At 39.0% G+C, this 19233-nt stretch overlaps 1 protein-coding gene and 1 long non-coding RNA gene across 2 annotated transcripts in view; one reads left to right on the plus strand and one right to left on the minus strand.

Moving 5' to 3' along the window:
- Positions 1 to 19233, plus strand: part of LOC115521798 — an 85577-nt gene that overhangs the window by 41037 nt on the left and 25307 nt on the right. The gene's annotated exons all lie outside the window — the stretch shown is intronic.
- Positions 6476 to 6688, minus strand: LOC115521797 (60S ribosomal protein L38-like). The gene has a single exon (XM_032594405.1). The coding sequence runs from the start codon at positions 6686 to 6688 to the stop codon at positions 6476 to 6478; it is 213 nt and encodes a 70-aa protein (XP_032450296.1).

Below are 19233 nucleotides of genomic sequence, written 5' to 3' on the forward strand. Positions count from 1 at the left end.
GTTGTGAGTTCAAGCCCCATGTTGGTGTAGAGGTTACCTAAAAAAGAAAAGAAAGAAAGAAATCAATTCTAGTCTCCTGGCCTCATGTTTTGTGCTAGTTTTAGGTTACGATTTAGTTTAAATTTTAGTTTAAAATTCTTTTCTGAAAGAATTTTTTCTTATAATTATGGTGTAATTACAATTGATTAAAATAGTAAAAATCACTATTTTTTTTTTGGTCAGCGTTTAAGACAGTATTTTATGTATTTTCTCAACAATAAGAAACTGAAATATTTGCCCTAGAGAGAGGCAGTGAAGATCTGAACAAGAGTTAAAAGATAATAATCATCTGAATGGTAATTACCATCAGGAATGCTAAACTACCTGAAAATAATCCTTGGCTTCCACCAAAAGTAAAGTGACCCACAAGCCCACCCATGGTGGGTCATTATCAACTGTTTTTAATGGAGCATAGTGCTTAAAAGCAGATGCTATGGAGGTAGAAAATTCTGGATCAAACTTCACACTGCCCAGACTGATCGTTTGATACTGAGATAGCTATTTCATCTCTTAAAAACCTCCGTTTCCTCATCTGTGACATATTACAATGGTACTTACAGTACGGCAGATCAAAATGGTACGCGTAGCACCTAATTCAAATCAGAGCTACTTTCACAGTCAGAAGTTGCTATAGTCTGGATGTTTGTGCCCTCCACAATTTATATACTGAAATCCTAACTCCCAGTGTGAGGGTATTAGGAGGTAGGGTTTGGTGAGGTGATTATGTCATGAGAGCAGAGCCCTCAGGGATGGGATTAGTGCCCTTGTAAAAGAGACCCCGCAGAGCTCCCTCACCCCTTGTAGCCTGTGAGGACGTCTACAACCTAGAGGTGGTCCCTCACCTGATTATGCTGGCACCCTGATCTCAGACTTCTCCAGAACTGGGACAAATGTCTACTATTTATATGCCACCCAGTCTGTGGCATTTTGTTACAGCAGCCCAAATGGATGAAGACCGAAATAATCACCATTAACATATTGGCAAATTCCATTCTATTTTTTTTCTATGGATATGTTTTTTATCATTGGAAAAGTGGTCCTTATAATGTGTATCTAGCTTTTAAATTTCAGTGTTCTCTTGTGAGAAATTTTGTTAGATGAGCTTTAAAAATCACAATTTAAGAGACTAATATTCTATTATACAGAATAAGAATGTGACTTATTTAAATATTCCCCTATTATCAAATATTTAAGTTGTTTGCACTTTTTATTCATTATAAATAACATTTCCAAGAATATCCTTCTACCTGTATATTTAAAAGTGTAATGAATACACTAAAATATATAAATATTTTAAAAGAATTTGAGGTATTCTAAATGCTTTTCTGAAAACTTGTAGCAATTTACTGGCCCATCAGTATTGCCTTATAGATTTGTGAAGCCCAAATCAAGACTTTCTTTTTCATTTTGATCTATAATAAATGGGCAAATTCTCACTAATTTCCCCCATGGTTAACACACAGACAAAAATCTGTCCTAGCTCATTATGACGTTTGACTGCATATCTTGAATTACATTAAAGTTTCAATAGTTATAATTCATTTCTGAAGGAATTTTAAGTGGCAACAGAAAAAGAAAGGGATTAAGAGAGTTGTATTATTGGCTATAAGAACTATGTGGACTTAACTAACAATGGCTAATCATTACAAGGAACACAAGAGGCAGGCAAAAAGTTCTTGTGTTTTCTGCCCTCATTTCAAAGGGGAAAGATAATGAGGAGAAGAGACTGGAGCATAATTTGCCCAACTGCTTGGTCCTTCATGTGGGGCATGTCTCCTTTGCATCATTATCCAAAACTAGCTTTTCAGCCAAAATATGTTTACTGGATGTCAGGTTTAGTGGAAATGTGTCCAGTGGAATTTATGTGAGAGGAGAACATCACACATGTGGCCCGAGTCTAGGATTCAGTCATTCATTCTTTAAATATTTATTGAGGACCAACTGGGTGCTGGGCCCCATTCTAAGCATATCAGTGAGCTAAAGAGATAAAAACTCTTGCCCTTTTGGAACTTGTCCTTCTGTAGGAGAAGACAATAATAACATAAGAAATCCATTTTATAGTACATTTGGAAGTAATCAGTGCAACGAAGTGAAATAAGGCAGAGAATGGGATAGCTTGGGTGGGAGTGGATGTTAACATTTTTAAATGGGTAGTTAGGAAAGGTTTCCCTGATCAGATGACTCTTGAGCCAAACTTGAAGGAGGTGAAGAAATGAGACATGCAGATGCCTGGGGCAAGCACCAATAGGGGTCTAGGCATGTCTGGTCCATTGGAAAATTGGCTCTATGAAAGTATTTGTGAAGAGGGTCCAAGATATGTGAGACAGAACAGATACTGACAGAGAAAAGAAAGCTGTATGCATGAGAAGCTTGACTCAAGAACCACTGAAGATGAGAAGAAGAAAGATCCTACATGGCAGTTCATGCTTAAACTTGGTTCTGAATATGTCTAGAACGAATTTTGCTGCCCAAGTACCACTGAGTTAACACGGAGTGTATCACAGTAGGGGACGACCCATTTCCCTTCCTCCACAGACCTTGCAGCAGAAAGGACTATGCCCCTTAGGGTGCAGGGTGAGAAGAGCAGTCACAACTATGGTATGATATCCCCCTCAGGGAACTTGGCCCCTAGCAGTGGGCTCTTGAATTGCGGATGCTGGTGGGGCTTGTTCTATCTTGTGGGATAAAGAACAACACCAGTGAAAAGTACTTTCTGCATCAAGAAAGCTAGAGGAGCTAAATGGTCAGGATGGCAAGAATTGTAAGTTAGAGACAGAATATGGCAAAGTGTGGTAGGCATACAAGTAATGGAGTACAAAAGAAAGAGATCCCTTGGGAACTTCTAGGTGTGTGTGTGTGTGTGTGTGTGTGTGTGTGCACGCGCGCGCCCGTGCATGTGCATGTGCGTGTGTGTGTGTGTGTGTGTGTATGTGCACACACACACTTTATAGGAGATCTAGGTCTGTGAGAGTAACTTATGTATGAAATTTATTTTTTCCAAGTTTTTATTTAAATTCTAACTAGTTAACATACAGTGTAATATTAGTTTCAGGTGTAGAATTCAGTGATTCATCATGTACACACAACACCCAGTGCTCATCACAAAAAGTGCCCTCCTTAATGCCCATCATCTATTTAGCCCATCCCCCCACCCACCTCCCTTCCGGTAACTATCAGCTTATTCTCTATAATTAAGAGTCTGTTTATTGATTTGCTTCTCCTTTTTTCCCTTATATTCATTTGTTCTGTTTCTTAAATTCCACATATTAGTGAAATCATATGGTATTTGTCTTTCTCAGACTGACTTCATTTAGCATAATACTCTCTAGCTCCAACCACGTTGCAAATGGCAAGATTTTATTCATTTTGCTGTCTGAGTAATATTCCATTACCATATATTCCATACCTATCTCACATCGTCTTTATCCATTCATCAGTTCATGGACATTTGGGCTCTTTCCATAATTTAGCTATTGTTGATTGAAATTTATTTTAACATAATTTGTCCACACAGGCAAACCTATAAATTACTGAATATTAGTATTGAACCAAAGTTTTGCCATAAATAGTTTCTCATTAATTTTTTTCCTTCTTTAGGTCAATTATACCAAAGATCAACAGTCAAAGCCAGTACTAATCTCTAGCAAGGAAGTGTGACTAGCACCACAAATCTGTAATTTAGCAAACTCACCTAGAAAAAACTGAATGTAAATGACCGCAACTCTTCTGTTATTTTTACCTGGTCATTTCAAGGCCAAATCAGCAAGAGAGATTTAGATAAGATACAAAGGATTTTATTATTCACACCTTAGGGAGCAGTATAAACATCGGCGTATTTGGTGCCCTAAACCCTCCATTCTTACTGTGCGACCCTAAGGGATCCAGGTGATGCCCACATGTATAGCTAAGTTGTATTATAGGATAGAAATACTGCACTTAGAAAATCTGAAAGTTGTATACTGAGAAACCAGCTTGCTGGCCCATTACTTGGGACGGGGATATCGTCTCTATCTTCCATGAGTGTTCACTACACAAATATCCTGGTGCAGATAATCAGGAACAAAAGAAATCAGTGCTTCTGCTTGCAAGATAGGCAGAAAATGAGAGACCCACAGAGAATTGTTTCCCAACAACATTAGCACCGGTTTCATGGAAATAAGCCAAAAACTGGAAAACAAACCTAACACCTTCTCTTTTTTGAGTCTACATCATTCCTGAAAGAAACCCTGTCACTACTAATACATTCTCAAATTGCCATGACCTTCAGATTGCTAGCCATATCTTCTGGGGCAGTGTGGCCTTTTCTTTTGTGCTATTGAGGGACAGCCCCTGTGGGCATGTAACCAGTGCTCTTCAGGCATGTTAGGTGAGTATCTCGTAGAGACTGGTCTCTCTCTCATTATTTCCTTGATACACGCTGTTTCATGTTCTGCAGAACCTATGGCATTTGGTCCTCAATAGGCAGATCTAGCTCTCTGGTTACCTAGCGTCGTGGGATGGAGTCTGAGATGGGGAAGAGATTGTTGGAAGGGAAGCATGACACAATGGCCAAATCATAAACCATAACTCCATTAAGTCCTATTTTCGTATTGAATAGGCAATGAAATTGTATTACCTGTCTCTTACAGTGGGAAGAAAAATCAATATGGGCTGTTTCTTCATGTGATGAATGTTCTTCTCCATCGTCCCTGCTGTCACCCCCCGCAACATTTAACATTAGCATGATAAGAAACATTGCAAAGTGTGGGATGGGCCTGTGTCTTCAGAAGGTGATTTCTCATATCAGTCAGTGAGTATAGTTTTTAAAACAGCATTTGTCATTATGGCTAAAAATGTCTGTAATCAGGAGGGAGTAAAGCAACATTAAATTATTGAACAAAGATTTCTTCTACCTCCCTGTAGGATATCTAGAAATAGCAGTCAAGTGTGTATAATATAATAGAAAAAGTGCTAGAACTGGAATTCACTTCAGCTCCACATGGATTAGTTATGCGGTCTTGATGAAATTTAACATCACTGACTTTCAGATGTTGATATTTTGAATGGGGAGGATAATCTTTATTCCGTTCTCCTCATAGGTTCATAATAATTATTAAAATTAACAATGTACTATAAGCATATGAAGATGCTTCAGTAATCAAGTCTGATGTAATTGTGAAATGGTATTCCAATTATGGCAATATTTAAAGCAAAGTAGAATCTGTTCATAATATAGACATTGAAGAATGAGATTAGTATTCCTGTGAGTTTCATTTTTTTGCAACATAGGGAAAATAGTATGATTGATAACAAGATCAAATCCATGTAAGAATGAATGACATTCTAGAATATGTTAGGGTAATCTAAGTAACACCTTTCCATCATTGTTCTCATTTTTCACTATCATTTTTCTTAGTTGTTCAATCGCCATATATAATCAAGTGGTGAACAAACTGCTTATTCAAATTTCCTGGAGTCCTCTACCTTCTTCATCTCAAACTTCTGGGATAACATCACCCTTAATTTATGATTCTAGTCATAATGCTGGTGTCTTCTCTTTTTGACAACTGAGAAATTTAATAGGAATCGACAAATAAACTGGGGGTGGGTAGTAGAGAAAGGTCTTTGTCTCTACATGTGACTAGAGCAATTCAAGCAAATCACGACCTACAAAGCAACCTACAATATCTGCTTTTGTTTTAATAAAACATGGATCCACAGTGATTCCATGGAAATAAGCCACCAACAGTGGGAATCAATGCGCACAAGTACTAGCTTTTTTTTTTTTAAAACTAATTCACTCACCACTAACTTATGTAAGTTCTCATCTTGAAACTGATGATGGCTGACACAGAAATATTTCTAGGATCAAAACTGAAAGCAGGTAGATGCTGTGGTTGTGATACTAAGAATATCAAGTCTGCCTGAACTGAATACATGTTGAGGTTGCTGAGATTTGGTTCATTGAACAACTGGGTGACAGACATATAGTTCAGATATGACTGCGCACTTGGAATTTCTTTCAGCAACTTAATAGATGCTGTGTGTGTGTGTGTGTGTGTGTGTGTGTGCGTGTGTGTGCATGTGTGCATGTGTGCATGTGTGTGTTTGCAGGACTACTACCCAGCAGTTTAAAACCCAGTTAGTTTAAGAGTCAGGTGTTAGTTCTTTTCTTGGATATCGGGAACCAGCGGTCTCGCTGGAGTGGTATCAGCTGCATTGGAGGGAAAAACAGAGAGTGACAAGAAAGGTAAAAGGAAGCTGAGTGAAGAAGCTTGGTTGAGTCCCATTTCTTGGATAAACTTAGGTCAGTCAAGCATTCCAGAGTATCTGCTTGCTAATACTCAAGTTGGGCAGGTCTGAGTCACCCTTTTGGATATTATATAATGCCTAGACTAAGTATTCTTTTTTTTAAATAGATTTTTAAAGTTTTAATACAGTTAAATCAGTGCCAGGGTCATTTTAGCTCCTTTATTGCCAACCTGGGGGGCAGAGGCTGCTTCAGTTTCACTGCCCTTTCTTTGGCTGTGAAGACCAAGATATCAAAGTATCTGCTGCATCGAACTTTAGACTTCACATTATTCTTATTTTTCTTGACCTTGACAGTGTTGGCATCGCTTCTTCTGGCTTTGAGCAGAAGGTCCTTGATTTCGTCAGTTTTGTGAGGCATGGCTATGGGGAGCGCAGGAGAGCATGTGCCTGGCGCAGTGAGCTGCAAGGCTGGGGTAGACAAAGTATTCTTGAGATCACCAACTTTCCTGAGCAATGGAAGATCATGGTGGAATATGTGAATGGTTTAAGTTGGTAGCTCTCAAATTTTAGCATGTGACAGAATCATCTAGTGAACCTTTAAAACAGATTGCTTGGCCCTATTCCCAGAGCTTCTGTTCAGCAGGTCAGGGGCGGAGCCTGAGAATTTACATTTTTAACAGGTTCCCAGGTAATATAGATACCACCGGCTAGAGGACCACACTGTGTGACCCATCAGAACGGCCCTGTTTCCATGCATGTATGTTATAATAATCCTATCAAACTACGTATTCAAATCACTATGAGTAAGCTCCATTCCAACCTCCAACCCCTGCCACCCTCAAATAATAAATGGGTGTGGAGTTAAGTATAGCTTTTGAAAGTGACGAGTGGAGAGTCATGGAAATGAAGTCCATGCTCAGAGGGAATGCTGTTTTTAGTTGAGAACCTAGCTGGCTTATTTTGGAATGAGCTGAATTCTAGTGTTCGTGGTAGAGACTATGAAAACCAAGGTCCTTTGATGACAAAAATGATGACAGCCTAACCCCCCACCCAGATGATTATCTTCACTTTTAAGTATACCATGTGGAATTGAGTGGACTCAGAGAAGAAATTAAGAAGGATCCTGCAGGACAAAGTGGAAAGCCTAGACACCAGGCAGGCGCATATCCCCTCTCACTCTGCAATAGACTCCAGAACTTTTCATTCAATCATTTATTTACTCATGCAATCATACATCAAGTGGTGGCTGAGTGCCTACTACATTCCAGGAATTGATCTAGATGCAGGGATCACAACTGGTAACAAGGTAGACATAGTTTCTGCTTTTGTGGGGCTTACCTCTTAGTGTGGGTGGGGGGAGATGGAGAGAGGAAGAGAGAGGGAGAGAATGAGCATGGATTGAGATTGAGGGAGGGAAGAGGGAACAGAGACAGAACATGAGCAAATAAATAATCCAGAAAAATATCACATAGCGTAAATAAAGTGCAGAGAAATAAAACAGTGATTTGATATCAAGAGACAGGTTACAGAGTGGCTATTTTGGATTGGATGTTTGGGCAGGTCACTCTGGATGACATTTAAGCTGTGATTTGAATGACAAGAAGGAGCCAACCCTGTGAAAGGTCAAGGGCAAAGAGTCTTTCAAGCAGTGCAGTGCCAGTGCAGTTAGTGTAAAATCCTCAAGGTGGGAGTGAGCTTGGTAAATTTAAGGAGTGAAAGATCACTGCGGCTGGATCTTCCTGGGACATAGCGTGAGTGATGCCAAATGAAAGGGAAGGACAGGGAGGGGCTACTCTAAAGTCATTGATGGGATCTGATTGTAGGTGTGATAGAAAAAAAAAAAAAAAAACTTTGGCTAGTTGTGATCTGATGTGATTGGTATTTTAAGACTGCAGTGGACACAACATCCTACAGAGCAGGGGACCAAGTGGAAACAGGGGAATGGTTGGGAATCTATGTCCATAGTCCAGGAGACAGATGATGGTGGTACTGACTAGGTGCTGTGAGTTGGAAAATAATCAGATTCTGAAGAAATTTGGTTGATGAAGCATTACTGATAGAACATGTGTGGGGAATGTTCATTAGGGAAACAAAGGCACTAAGAGTTACCTCGAAGGTCCTTGCTATTCAATAATGTGATTTGAGGACCAGCAGCATCACATCATTTGTAACTTATTATAAATGCAGGATCATATGTTATAACAGAGACCTACAGAATTAGAAGACCTCCAGGTGATTCATATACATATTAAAGTTTGAGAATTGTTTCAATGTCCAGGGAGAATAGTGCTACTTACCAAGATGGAGGTTTCTAGGGCAAGAGTCAATTGGAAAGGGGAAGAAGGAACCACACTTTCTCTTTTATGTGTATGAGTTTTGAAAGATTTATTTGGCATATAAGTGAAGACCTCAAGAAACAGTTTATTATATAAGCTTGGATTTCTGGGAAATGATCAGGGCTAGAAATAAAGATGTGGGATTCGTTAGCATTTGGGTGGTGCTCACTATCCAATAAGCGAATGGGCGAGCTCACCGGTGAGAGCGTGTAGATGGAGAAGAGGGCCAGGAAGGAGCTGACCACTACAAAGTTTAGAACCCTACATTTTTTTTAAGAGGAAGAGACAGAAAAGGAGACTGAACAGAGTAAAGCCATGAGAGTATGGTGTCATGGAAGCCAAGAGAAAAAAGCGTTTCAAGGAAAGGCAGTCAACTGTGCCAAATAATGCTGAGAGGTTGAGGGAGAGAACACAGAGAACATGGAGGTCAGTGGGGACTTTGGCCAAAGCAGGATCAGCATGGTAGGAATGGATGCCTTTGGGATACACAGAGGAGAGAAGTTGAGGTAGGTGAGTAGAGACAGTGCTTATGAATGGTGTTTTCAAGCTTCTGGGAGATAATCAGTTGTGTTTATTTCACTTGTGCTCAGAAACCAATAATCACTCTTTGTTTCTCTTTCTACCATAGCAGAACTCCTAACTCTGTCCTTCTAGATGTGGAGTACAAGTACACAACATCTTAGCTACCGCCTTCAGGAAACTCCTGATCTAGTGAGAGAGATGCACATGACTAGTACAACGCTCTGAGAACTCTGTATTAGAATTGCTGGGATTTATGGGGCTGGGAAGAGAGTTCATATTTTTGCTGGTATCGTGCTAGACACATTGCATGTGTTATTTGATTTAATCCTCACTACATTCCTTTGAGGTTTTCCCACTTTTATCCATGGGGAAGTGGGAGCTCGAAGAGGTTCAAGACTTGGCTTTTGTGTCAGAACTAGTTAATGGCGAAGCTAAAATTTGAATGGTGATCAAATTTGAAAATTTGGTCAGTTCTGCTGATCCCAGTGCTATATTCTTTGCAACATCATGTTGTTTTGCATGGTGGGGGAGGGAACAAATAAAAATTATGCTTAGCAAACTGTGAGTCATCCTTCACACATTGCAGTACAAGGACTCCTTACTATAGCAGAGTTGCACATTGTACAGTGTTTAGGGATAAATTTCCAAATGGTGAAAATTTCCCCCAAATCCCATTATATCACTCACATGTCCCTGGGGAATGTTCACACTATGAGAGCCACTTGGGTATTGAGATCAGAGGAAGACATGTCAGAATTGTGTCTCCCTTTTCACTCAGAGAAACGCAATTATTGAAGGAACTCATCTATAATACTATTATTATTGGCTATGTACCTATGGTTTTATTACTGTAAGTTAAATATATATATGTCAGTTATACCTCAATAAAAAAAATTGAAAATACATGGGGCACCTGGGTGGCTCAGTTGGTTAAGTGTATAACTCTCGGTTTTGGCTCAGGTCACAATCTCATGGTCCTGAAATGGAGTACCTTGTTGGGCTACACTCGGGGATGGAGCCTGCTTGAGATTCTCTGTTTCTCTCCCTCTGCCCCTCCCCACTTCATAAAAAGTTTTTTTAAAAAATAAAAAAAATAGATAACATGCAATCTAATAAGAGTTCATTAACATTAACTGAAAACTCACTATATATAGTCAGTGTACTAGGAATATTACATGCACAGTCTTTTTTAAAAAATGTTTACTTATTTATTTTGAGGGAGGGGAGGGCAAAGAGAGAGGGGGAGAGAGAATCCGAAGCAGGCTCTGTACTGTCAGAGCAGAGTCCCACGTAGGGCTTGAACTCATGAACCATGAGATCATGACCTGAGTCAAAATCAAGAGTCGGATGCTTAACTAAGTGAGCCACTCAGGCACTCTTATGTGCACAATCTCATTCAAATTTTAATTGACATACTAACCTGTGAGGTAGGTATTTTTATTCTACCTGAAGGAAAGACTAACTTTCCTAAGGCCATAGAGCTAGTTGCTTTCCCAGCCCCAAAGAACTCCTATGTAAGTATACCTTCCACTTTGCACATGCTCTTCCTGGCTGACCATCTTCTGTGGGGCCAAGCAGATCCTCACTGTTATTTAACTCACAGGTTAGGGCTTCCTAATCATGCAGCTTGCCCAGTTCTTGCTAGCAGTAGATTTTCCCTTTATCTGCATCTCGAACATTCACCCCTTTCTTTACTAAGGCTAAGACTCGCTTTGCTTCTTCAGTCCCCACTGGAGCTTATTACTATCCATGGATCAGTTAGGGAGTTTGCATGACTGAGTCTGTGAGTAGGAAACAAACTTCTTCTGAAGTCAGAAAGTATTAAAGACCGCATGATCTGATTTAACATAAATATAACAAACACATTCCTGTCTAAATAAAAATTAGTTATTTGCCTTCAAAGTTTTCAGAGCAATAGTTTTATAAGTTTAATTTTTTAAATGTTTATTTATTTTAGAGAGAGAGAGAGCAAGTGCAAATGGGGGAGAGCCAGAGAAAGAGGGAGAGATAGAATCTGAGGCAGGCTCCAGGCTCTGAGCTGTCACTACAGAGCCTGACATGGGAGTCAAACTCATGAACCGTAAGATCATGACCTGAACTGAAGTTGGACACTTAACCGACTGAGCCACCCAGGCATCCCAATTGTTTTAAATATTTAGTTGTTTGCAAGTACCCTCTGAACGGCTCAATCAAAATACTGCTTAGCTCAATTCAGGTATAATTTGATATTTGTATTAACATAAGCCCCAAGATTCTGTATAACTTCTGTTTTTCCAATCCTCTCCAGTGGCTCTCTTTGGACAGTGCCTTATTTCTGCAGCTAGCTAGTGGGAATTTATACTGGTGCTTACTTGGATAACGCAAACCTGAATTTCAGGGTTTTACCTAAGGTTTTTTTCCCCAACCCTCTTTGACTCTAGCTTTGGTTTTGAATGCCAATGTTCTGTTTTTGGAAATGCCCTGGGCATTGTGAGGGACCATTGTCTCCCAAGTTTCTTTCTTGGTGGAAAAGAGTATATGATGTGATTTAATTCACTTATTTCGAGATCAAAGCGTAAAACAAAAGGGAATCAACAACGAGGAGAGGAGGGAAGTTGGAGATCAGTGGACTGGAGTGACTTCTGAAACTTCATTTGTTCACTCTCTTGTATTTGGAGCTAGAAAAAGGTAGCGATGACAGTTATGTATGGGAGTGCATCTAGTGAGATTTGGCTTGGAAATTAATTCTGACAAATTGTTTTGGACCAGATAGGCTAAGTAATATTGTAGCAACAAACAACACTAAAATCCCAACAGTTAACCAAAATAGTATTATTTTCAGTCATGCAAACCTTCTGCTGGCCCAGGCATCTCTCCGGGGGGTCCTCCGTGTGGAAACCAAGCATTCTGGGCTGTTTCTATCCCGTGACACTTTTCTCTCAAAGTGGGGCTTTAGGGTTTGTCTAAGCAGGGAAAGAGAACATTAGGGATTATGCATTGGCTCTTAAGTGTTTCCTCCTCAAAGTGACCTCCGCATCCCAATCCACTGTTCAGAGTTAGTCACAGCCCCGCTCAACTGCAAAAGGGGCTAAGAAACATACTTTTCTATAGGTCTAGGAGTGGTTGGGAAACGAAGATGGACACTAGAAACATCTATTACGGACATCTGAGGGAAATATTCCTCCATGCCTCATATTCTTTGACCTTCAGATGCTTAGGGTACATGACGTATGGCTTTAGGTGGGAGAGTGTGTGGGCAGAGTGATGAGAAATTTATCCTATTTTGAAGACACCCACCGATGTCTTTTTCCCTAAGCCTGGATGACGAACTTGCAAAAATTTTCTTGTATGCCATCTTGGCACAGAGACCATCAAAGAAAAACAGACTAATCTCCTTATAGCCATGAGTAAATAAATACACTTTTACGAGATATTTTATAAGGTAGTCAAGGACTTTGAATTGAGAGCCTAGATCGAGAGCCTCCTAGGTTCAGAACAGGCAAGTGCGGATTTATGTATGTATTTTCAATTCTCTTTCTGTTTCTTCCAAGGTTTGTTATAGGAGTTACACATTAAAATAGAGTCTACGCAGCAATGATGAATCAGAGAGGGAATGTAGAAAGCTCAGGCACATGCACAAAGGATAAACCATGAAGCTGTGAACCTTCTCTGAAGGGCAGGAGTGGGATCTTTCATTTAACACATCTCAGTTTGTTATCCTGGGAGCAAGTTTGATACTAGCTTCTCATTATGGGATTAGTGATCGGGCCCCACTGCCTTACAAAACATCATATGTATGGGTATACAATCTCACCTCTAAAATTTCAAGGTAATAGAAAGTAATCTAATTATGTGGATAATTAAAAAGAACCAAGTGCAAGTTTAAAACTTGTACTTTTATGACTGCAAAGGAGGCTATCAAAATGACAGGGTGTCTGGATGTGATCGTTGCACGCACTCAGATTAAATGAGTGCATTAGTTGATTGTTTCTGGTATGAAGATAAGCAGAGAAAAGTATAATAATGTTGGCATTTAAGTGGACCTAATTAGGCTTCAAGTTTAACACTCCATTAAGATGAATGGGGAAGGGTCACCCCTGTTCAAGCTGTGGCATTGTCTTAGTGTGTCTGGATTTTGCCTCTGAAGACAACAGCCTGTCAGCATACGTTCTCACAGTTACCCCTGGGAAGCAGACTGGAAATTTCATTCTTTTAAAATTAAATCTCAGATTCTGAAGGCCACAGTGAAATCCACAAGGAGACCTTAAATCTTCAAGTTCTGCAACTATAGTAGTCAAAAACAACAGCAGTAATGATGATACTTTCCCTTGTCTATAGGAACTTTCCTGTGCAGACTTTAGTGTTTCCTGAATATGATCTGGTAAGACTAACTACCTCCAGTTTACCACTAAAGGACCCTACCCATAGAAGGAACGAGTGACTTGGGTAAAGTTACACAGCATATCACGGGGAAAGCCAGAAATAACGTGGAGGGACCACTCAGGGTTTGTGGCAGTAGTTTGTTATCCATCAGGGAAAGGGAATAAGGAATACTGATCTCATCTACTAAACTGAGTGCGCAGGCATTTGAAAGAAACCCCAGGAATCAAAGCAGAGAACAGCACATGTTTATGGGGGAGATGCCCAGGTAAGTCCTATCATCCCGCCAAACGGAAATTTGGCTCTCTGGTGTGTGAGTAGGGGAAACATTTAATTATGACAATGGCCAAGGTGCATGGATGTGATCTGAAAGTCATGAGACCCTGGAGCCACATTCACAATCACCAGCCAAACAGCCACAAGGTTACCCTGTGCCTTTCAGTGACTGGATTTGGAAACTAGATGTCTAGCTATTGCATAAGGAGAGGTCACATATGTTTTGCGTTGAGTGGTTGGTAAAGGTTGTCATGGTTTTCTGATTCTTTGGAAGTAGTGTGGCTACATCTCTACTGCAATCTCAGGACTGGCAATTTATAATTCTGGTTGTGCTATAGACTTGGTGCATGTCATTGAACAGTTTTTTCTTGCTAAAATTCAGTTGTTTCTTTTTAAAATTAGTGAGATGATATATAGCCTGCTTATTCAAATTCTATGCCTTGTGGTTGTGTTATTCAGTTAGATTGTAGAAAGGAAGTTTGGGTGTACGACTGGTGACTACATCCAACCCTTTTCTAAATGTGAAATCATTATAAATTTTGGAATTGCTTAAATGGTTCTAATTATAATAAAATGATGGCAGTATGTTTTTACTAAAAATAAACTGTAGAATCATCGACCTTTGGCTTTAGATGGAAGGAAATATGGTTCCTTAAGCCAAATTCTTACCAATGCTGAGGTTCATTATTTCAGATCCCTGACTGATGATATGCTTTAGCTTGAACACCTCTAATAATGGGGAGTTGAGAATGGGGCAATCATTCCATATGTTGATCATCTTGAATTATTAGTTCTTCTCACTCTGGCTTGTGATATTCTATAGCTATTGATACTAATCTGGACTCTGAGAATACAATGTCTCTTCCTTCCTTTGGATACCTAAAGCAAGTGATCATGTTAGCCCCTTGGTCTTCTCTTTTTCATTCATTATAGGCACACAGAAGTTTCCAGAAACTTTGTTTCAAATGTTTCCCTCAAACTTTAATATTACATGAGGATTCAGCCTAGCTTATAAATGTTCTATCGTATGTCATTAATATTTGCTTATTTGCACTCATTAAGAACAGATAAGTTAGTATTTGGAATGTGTTTTCTTTATATATATTTCAGTTTTTTTAATATATATTTCAGTTTTAAGTTACTTTTGCTTTAGAGAAAATCAAATTCACTTGGGTTTATCCTAGTTAATTAAAACATTTATTTGTAATAATTATTTGTAATAAATTTGCTTCAAAATGAATCACTAAGTATCATTTCCAATAACGCACTGACAAGATAAAAACCATGTAAATGGCACAAGGAAATAAAAAGTAGAAAAATAAGCTAGAACTGGGTAAAGTTCACCATATAAAATACAATCATGATGTTATTATATCCTTATTTGTGGTGGGTCCAAATTTGATTCTGAAGTTGCTAGCAGCCAATTCAAAGAGAGAAATAAGAACAGTTAGGAGACTAATAGCATCTAAAGTGTTTCGAAGACAATTGAAAGAAGCTCGATGATTCCTCACGCGGAGTCCTGAGAACATATTCTCCTGAGGGTGCAGACAGATGGCTCTCTAGGATGAAGTAGGAATGTCTTCAACAACATTTTTGTTGTGAATTCCACAACAGATTTCATAGAACTTTTCCACGATACACTGATAAAATTCCCATGTGCAAGTGCCTGGTACTTAGTAAGTGATTGTGATGGGTTAAACTGTGTCCCCCAGCTAAACAACGTAAAAGTCCTAATCCCCTGTACCTCTGAGGGTTACTTTATTTGGAAATAGGGTCTTTGCAGATGTAATCAGGATAAAATGAGATCATACGGAATTAAGATGGGCCCTAATCCAATGTGACTGGTGTCTATAAAAGAGAGAAGAGAGACAGGGACATAGAGGGAAGACAGCCAGGTGAAGACAGAAACAGAGATGGAAGTTGTGTGGCCAAATGCCAAGGAACACCTGGGGCTATCGGGAGCTGGAAGAGACCAAGAGGCATCCTCCTTTAGAGGTTTCCGAGGGAGTGTGGCCCCGCCAGCACATCGATTTTGGATGTCTAGCCTCCAGAACTATGAGAGAATACATTTCCGTTGTTTTAAGCCACCCGATTTGTGATACTTTGTTACCTAGGCAGCCTTAGGAAACTGATAGAGTGCTCAGTACATATTTATTAAAGTTTGGGTGAATTTTACAGACCACTTGACTAACAGGAAAGGGCCGCTCAGAAATTTAGACTGTTATAATCAACTAAGAAAAAAATCGACATAATCTCACTGGCTATTTTTACATCCATTTTTATTTTTACTAAAGTCAGTAATTCTGCATGGAAGATTTGTTTATTGTGGAGTTATAATTAATCACCCACAATCAGGAGGTTTAATGTGTAGATTTGGCCACTACCTGGTACCATTTTATCTCCCATGACACACAGCTCTTCTTAGAGCTTTGTGCGGCATCCAGCCTATAGTAGATATTCAAGACATGTTTATTGGAATTACATGGTGAACGCTATTATTACATGATTAATAATGAGGGTAGAGGAAGCTCCTGTCCCCAAGTGCCATTGTTAGAAAGGAGGCATATTACACCTGTGTATTTAATTAGCAGTGTCACAGGAGTCCTTTTATCTACCCTTGTGAATTTTACTATGTATGGGTGTTTCTGCTGCTTTTTCCTTAGTCCTTTTCTCAAAACACATGACCATGACTTCAATCCTTATCATCTCCTACTATCTTTAAGAAGTCAGATGAATCAATGACTCCTGAAACACTGAGAAGAAGAGAAAATGAAAAATGAGCCAACAGGCAAAACAATGTCCTGATTCTGGTTGGAACACAGTCTACCAAAGTTGTTGGAAGGCCAGTTTCAGTCTCTTGAGTACTGGCTTCCTTCCTACTCTATCCTCAAGGCAGTCAAATGTTATGATAAGATAATGACAGCCACTAATGGGTCATATGCCCACTACAAATTATGAAAGCTCACCAAACTCTATGATGAGCCAATGTGGAGAAAAATTGTTCACGTTCTTTTCAGTAACCTCATATTTTATTTGAAATGATAAAACTTCCAAGAATCATTGAACTCTCATGAATCATGATACTGTCGACTTAAAAAAGCAGAGATGAAGCCTCTCAAGTTTTCAATACAAGAGTCATCATTCTGGACCTGAGAGGAAGACATAAAAAAAAAAAAAAAAAAACCCAAAGAAACAAAACAAAAATAGAAAACCAAAAATGTGGTGGGCAATCTCTAGGGGACCCATGGAAAAACGAGTGCTTGAATGCTCCCGTGTTTGCAGAAAGTTCTTTTCAGTTCATCTTTCCTAGGTTTATCCCAACGGCGGCTCCCCCCACCTCGTCAGAAATAGGATAGAGCACAATCTCCTAACTGCCCTGCCCTTGCAACATTCCCAGGTTCTCTCCCCCACCACCACCAAATTTGAGCTGAGGCACTTTTCCTTTCTAAAGAGCAGCATCTGGCCTCTTCGTGCGCTCATTTGCATGCCAATACTGGATTGCTCTCCCAGCGCACAGCTATTTAATAGTGGTGCTGGTGTCCGAGCTCTGGGAACAAACCAAATGGTTTGGGTGTGCTTTTGTGTGCAGTGTGGGTCGTTGCTACAGTGTGCTTATTAAGAATAGTACACATTCATTATAACAAGATTGCTCTTTTGCTCAGGGGCCATCACGGCGCATTCTGTAAATGAATTAACAGTAGCATGCATTTGTGTATTATGGGCCCAGAAGATGCATTTGTTTATTAAATAAATCTGCAACACAGAAAGTATAGTTGAAAAAAAACCTAGAAAATAGAGTGCGCATGTACAGTAGCTATTTTTTTTTTAAACCTCAACGTCTTGGCGAGTTTTCCTCCTTTGTTTCTTTTAAATTACCAGACATCACAGGCCACGCTATAGACTACCAGCCTGCAAAAATTGATGTTAAAAAAAAAAAGAAACCAAATTTAAGTTACAGGAACACAAAACATTTCCAGAAGTGGTTCTGTAAATAATCACATACCTTTAAAATGATTTAATATTCTAATTCTTTTGTTTCTCTTTAAATTCTTTTGTTTTTCTTAAAATCATTTATTATTATTATTATTATTATTATTTTCCTTAATTTTTATTTTTGGCTGAAATTTAGCATGCACCACATATATAATTTTCCCAGTTGAATTCTGTTCTCTGCTGAAATACAAACTCTGCTTTTGGGGGCATTCATCTACTATTGATCCATTTATTTCCAACCTTTTGGCCCAGGTATGGCTACTACAAGTATATTAATATACATGAGTCAGGCTGCTGGATTTTATTTCTGTTAACTAATGATTTTTTAAAGCCCAGTGGCAGTCCACAATTGCACTGAGAACTCAGAGTATGGTTTTAGATGTTGCTATTTGGTATTTCTTTCCATTTATATTTTGTATCTTGCTGTCTTTAATACATAATCTGATATGTTGCGCACTGCAAGTAGACAGAAAGAAAATGGAAATATTTTAAAATCCGAAATGCTGAAAGAGTCTAAAGCCACAGCAGGGAGAGTTGGAAATCTGTTAAAAAGAACTGAGGAAAAAAAAGGAAAGAAGAAAGTCATATTCCCAAATTTTTGAAATACTTATGTTATTTAAAGGACAACTGTGTTTTCAAAGGGTAAACTAATTTCATATTTGATTTCTTGAAAAAGTTTGTATAAAATCCAGGGATAGTAAGTAAGTGAAATTTGACCAAATACTTTAAAAGGCAAAGTGTGGTAGAATGAGTGGATTAGGATTTCACAGATTTTTAGTTTAGCAAAAGATCTATGACACTATTAAAAAATACCCAGCTAATTAGTACATCTGCAATCTAAAAAATGTGTTTTGTAGGAAACATGGCAGGACTTATAAAAGATCTTCCGTGTGTGGCAAAAATACGTAGCTGGTTGAAGCAGGATTCCACTTTTCTTTCACATGGAATCTTCAGTGCTTAGCATTTTGTCCTTAAAGAATAATATTCAGCTGTGCTCTTTACTGGGGAAAAACCCCCCAACAAACCAACAACCTACCATTGATTGTAACAATTGACTTGAGAATTACGTAAGGGAGAAGAAAAATATTCGCAACTCGATTTCTTTTCTTTCATCCTTTTTCTTGGGGAGGGGAGGGTAAAAAGCTCTATTTTCCAGAGCATTTTATTTAGTCCACTGCAGCTTTTAGAGAGGCCAGCCAATCAGAAAGTCTGTAAGGGCCCAGGCCCAGACTCAGTGCTGAGCTCCAAATGTGATTCCAGTCCTGACAGGGGGATTATAGGAAACAGATGACTTACGCTTCTAATTTGTGGCCTTAAATTGCAAACAGAATTTCAGGAGTCGAGCAGAGTAATAAATGGCAATAGAAAAAGCCACACACAGCCAAATCAGTATGTGGTGGTTGTAGGTTAAACTAAATGGGAAGAGACAGGTTATGATGGTTCAGTGTATTACAGAGAAGAAAGTCTTAAATTACCA

The sequence above is a fragment of the Lynx canadensis genome, chromosome C1 (assembly GCF_007474595.2).
Source record: "Lynx canadensis isolate LIC74 chromosome C1, mLynCan4.pri.v2, whole genome shotgun sequence".
NCBI classification, from domain to species: domain Eukaryota; kingdom Metazoa; phylum Chordata; class Mammalia; order Carnivora; family Felidae; genus Lynx; species Lynx canadensis.

Coding starts and splice junctions, on each gene's coding strand:
- LOC115521797 (XM_032594405.1), bottom strand. CDS start 6,688: ATGCCTCACAAAACTGACGAAATCAAGGACCTTCTGCTCAAAGCCAGA.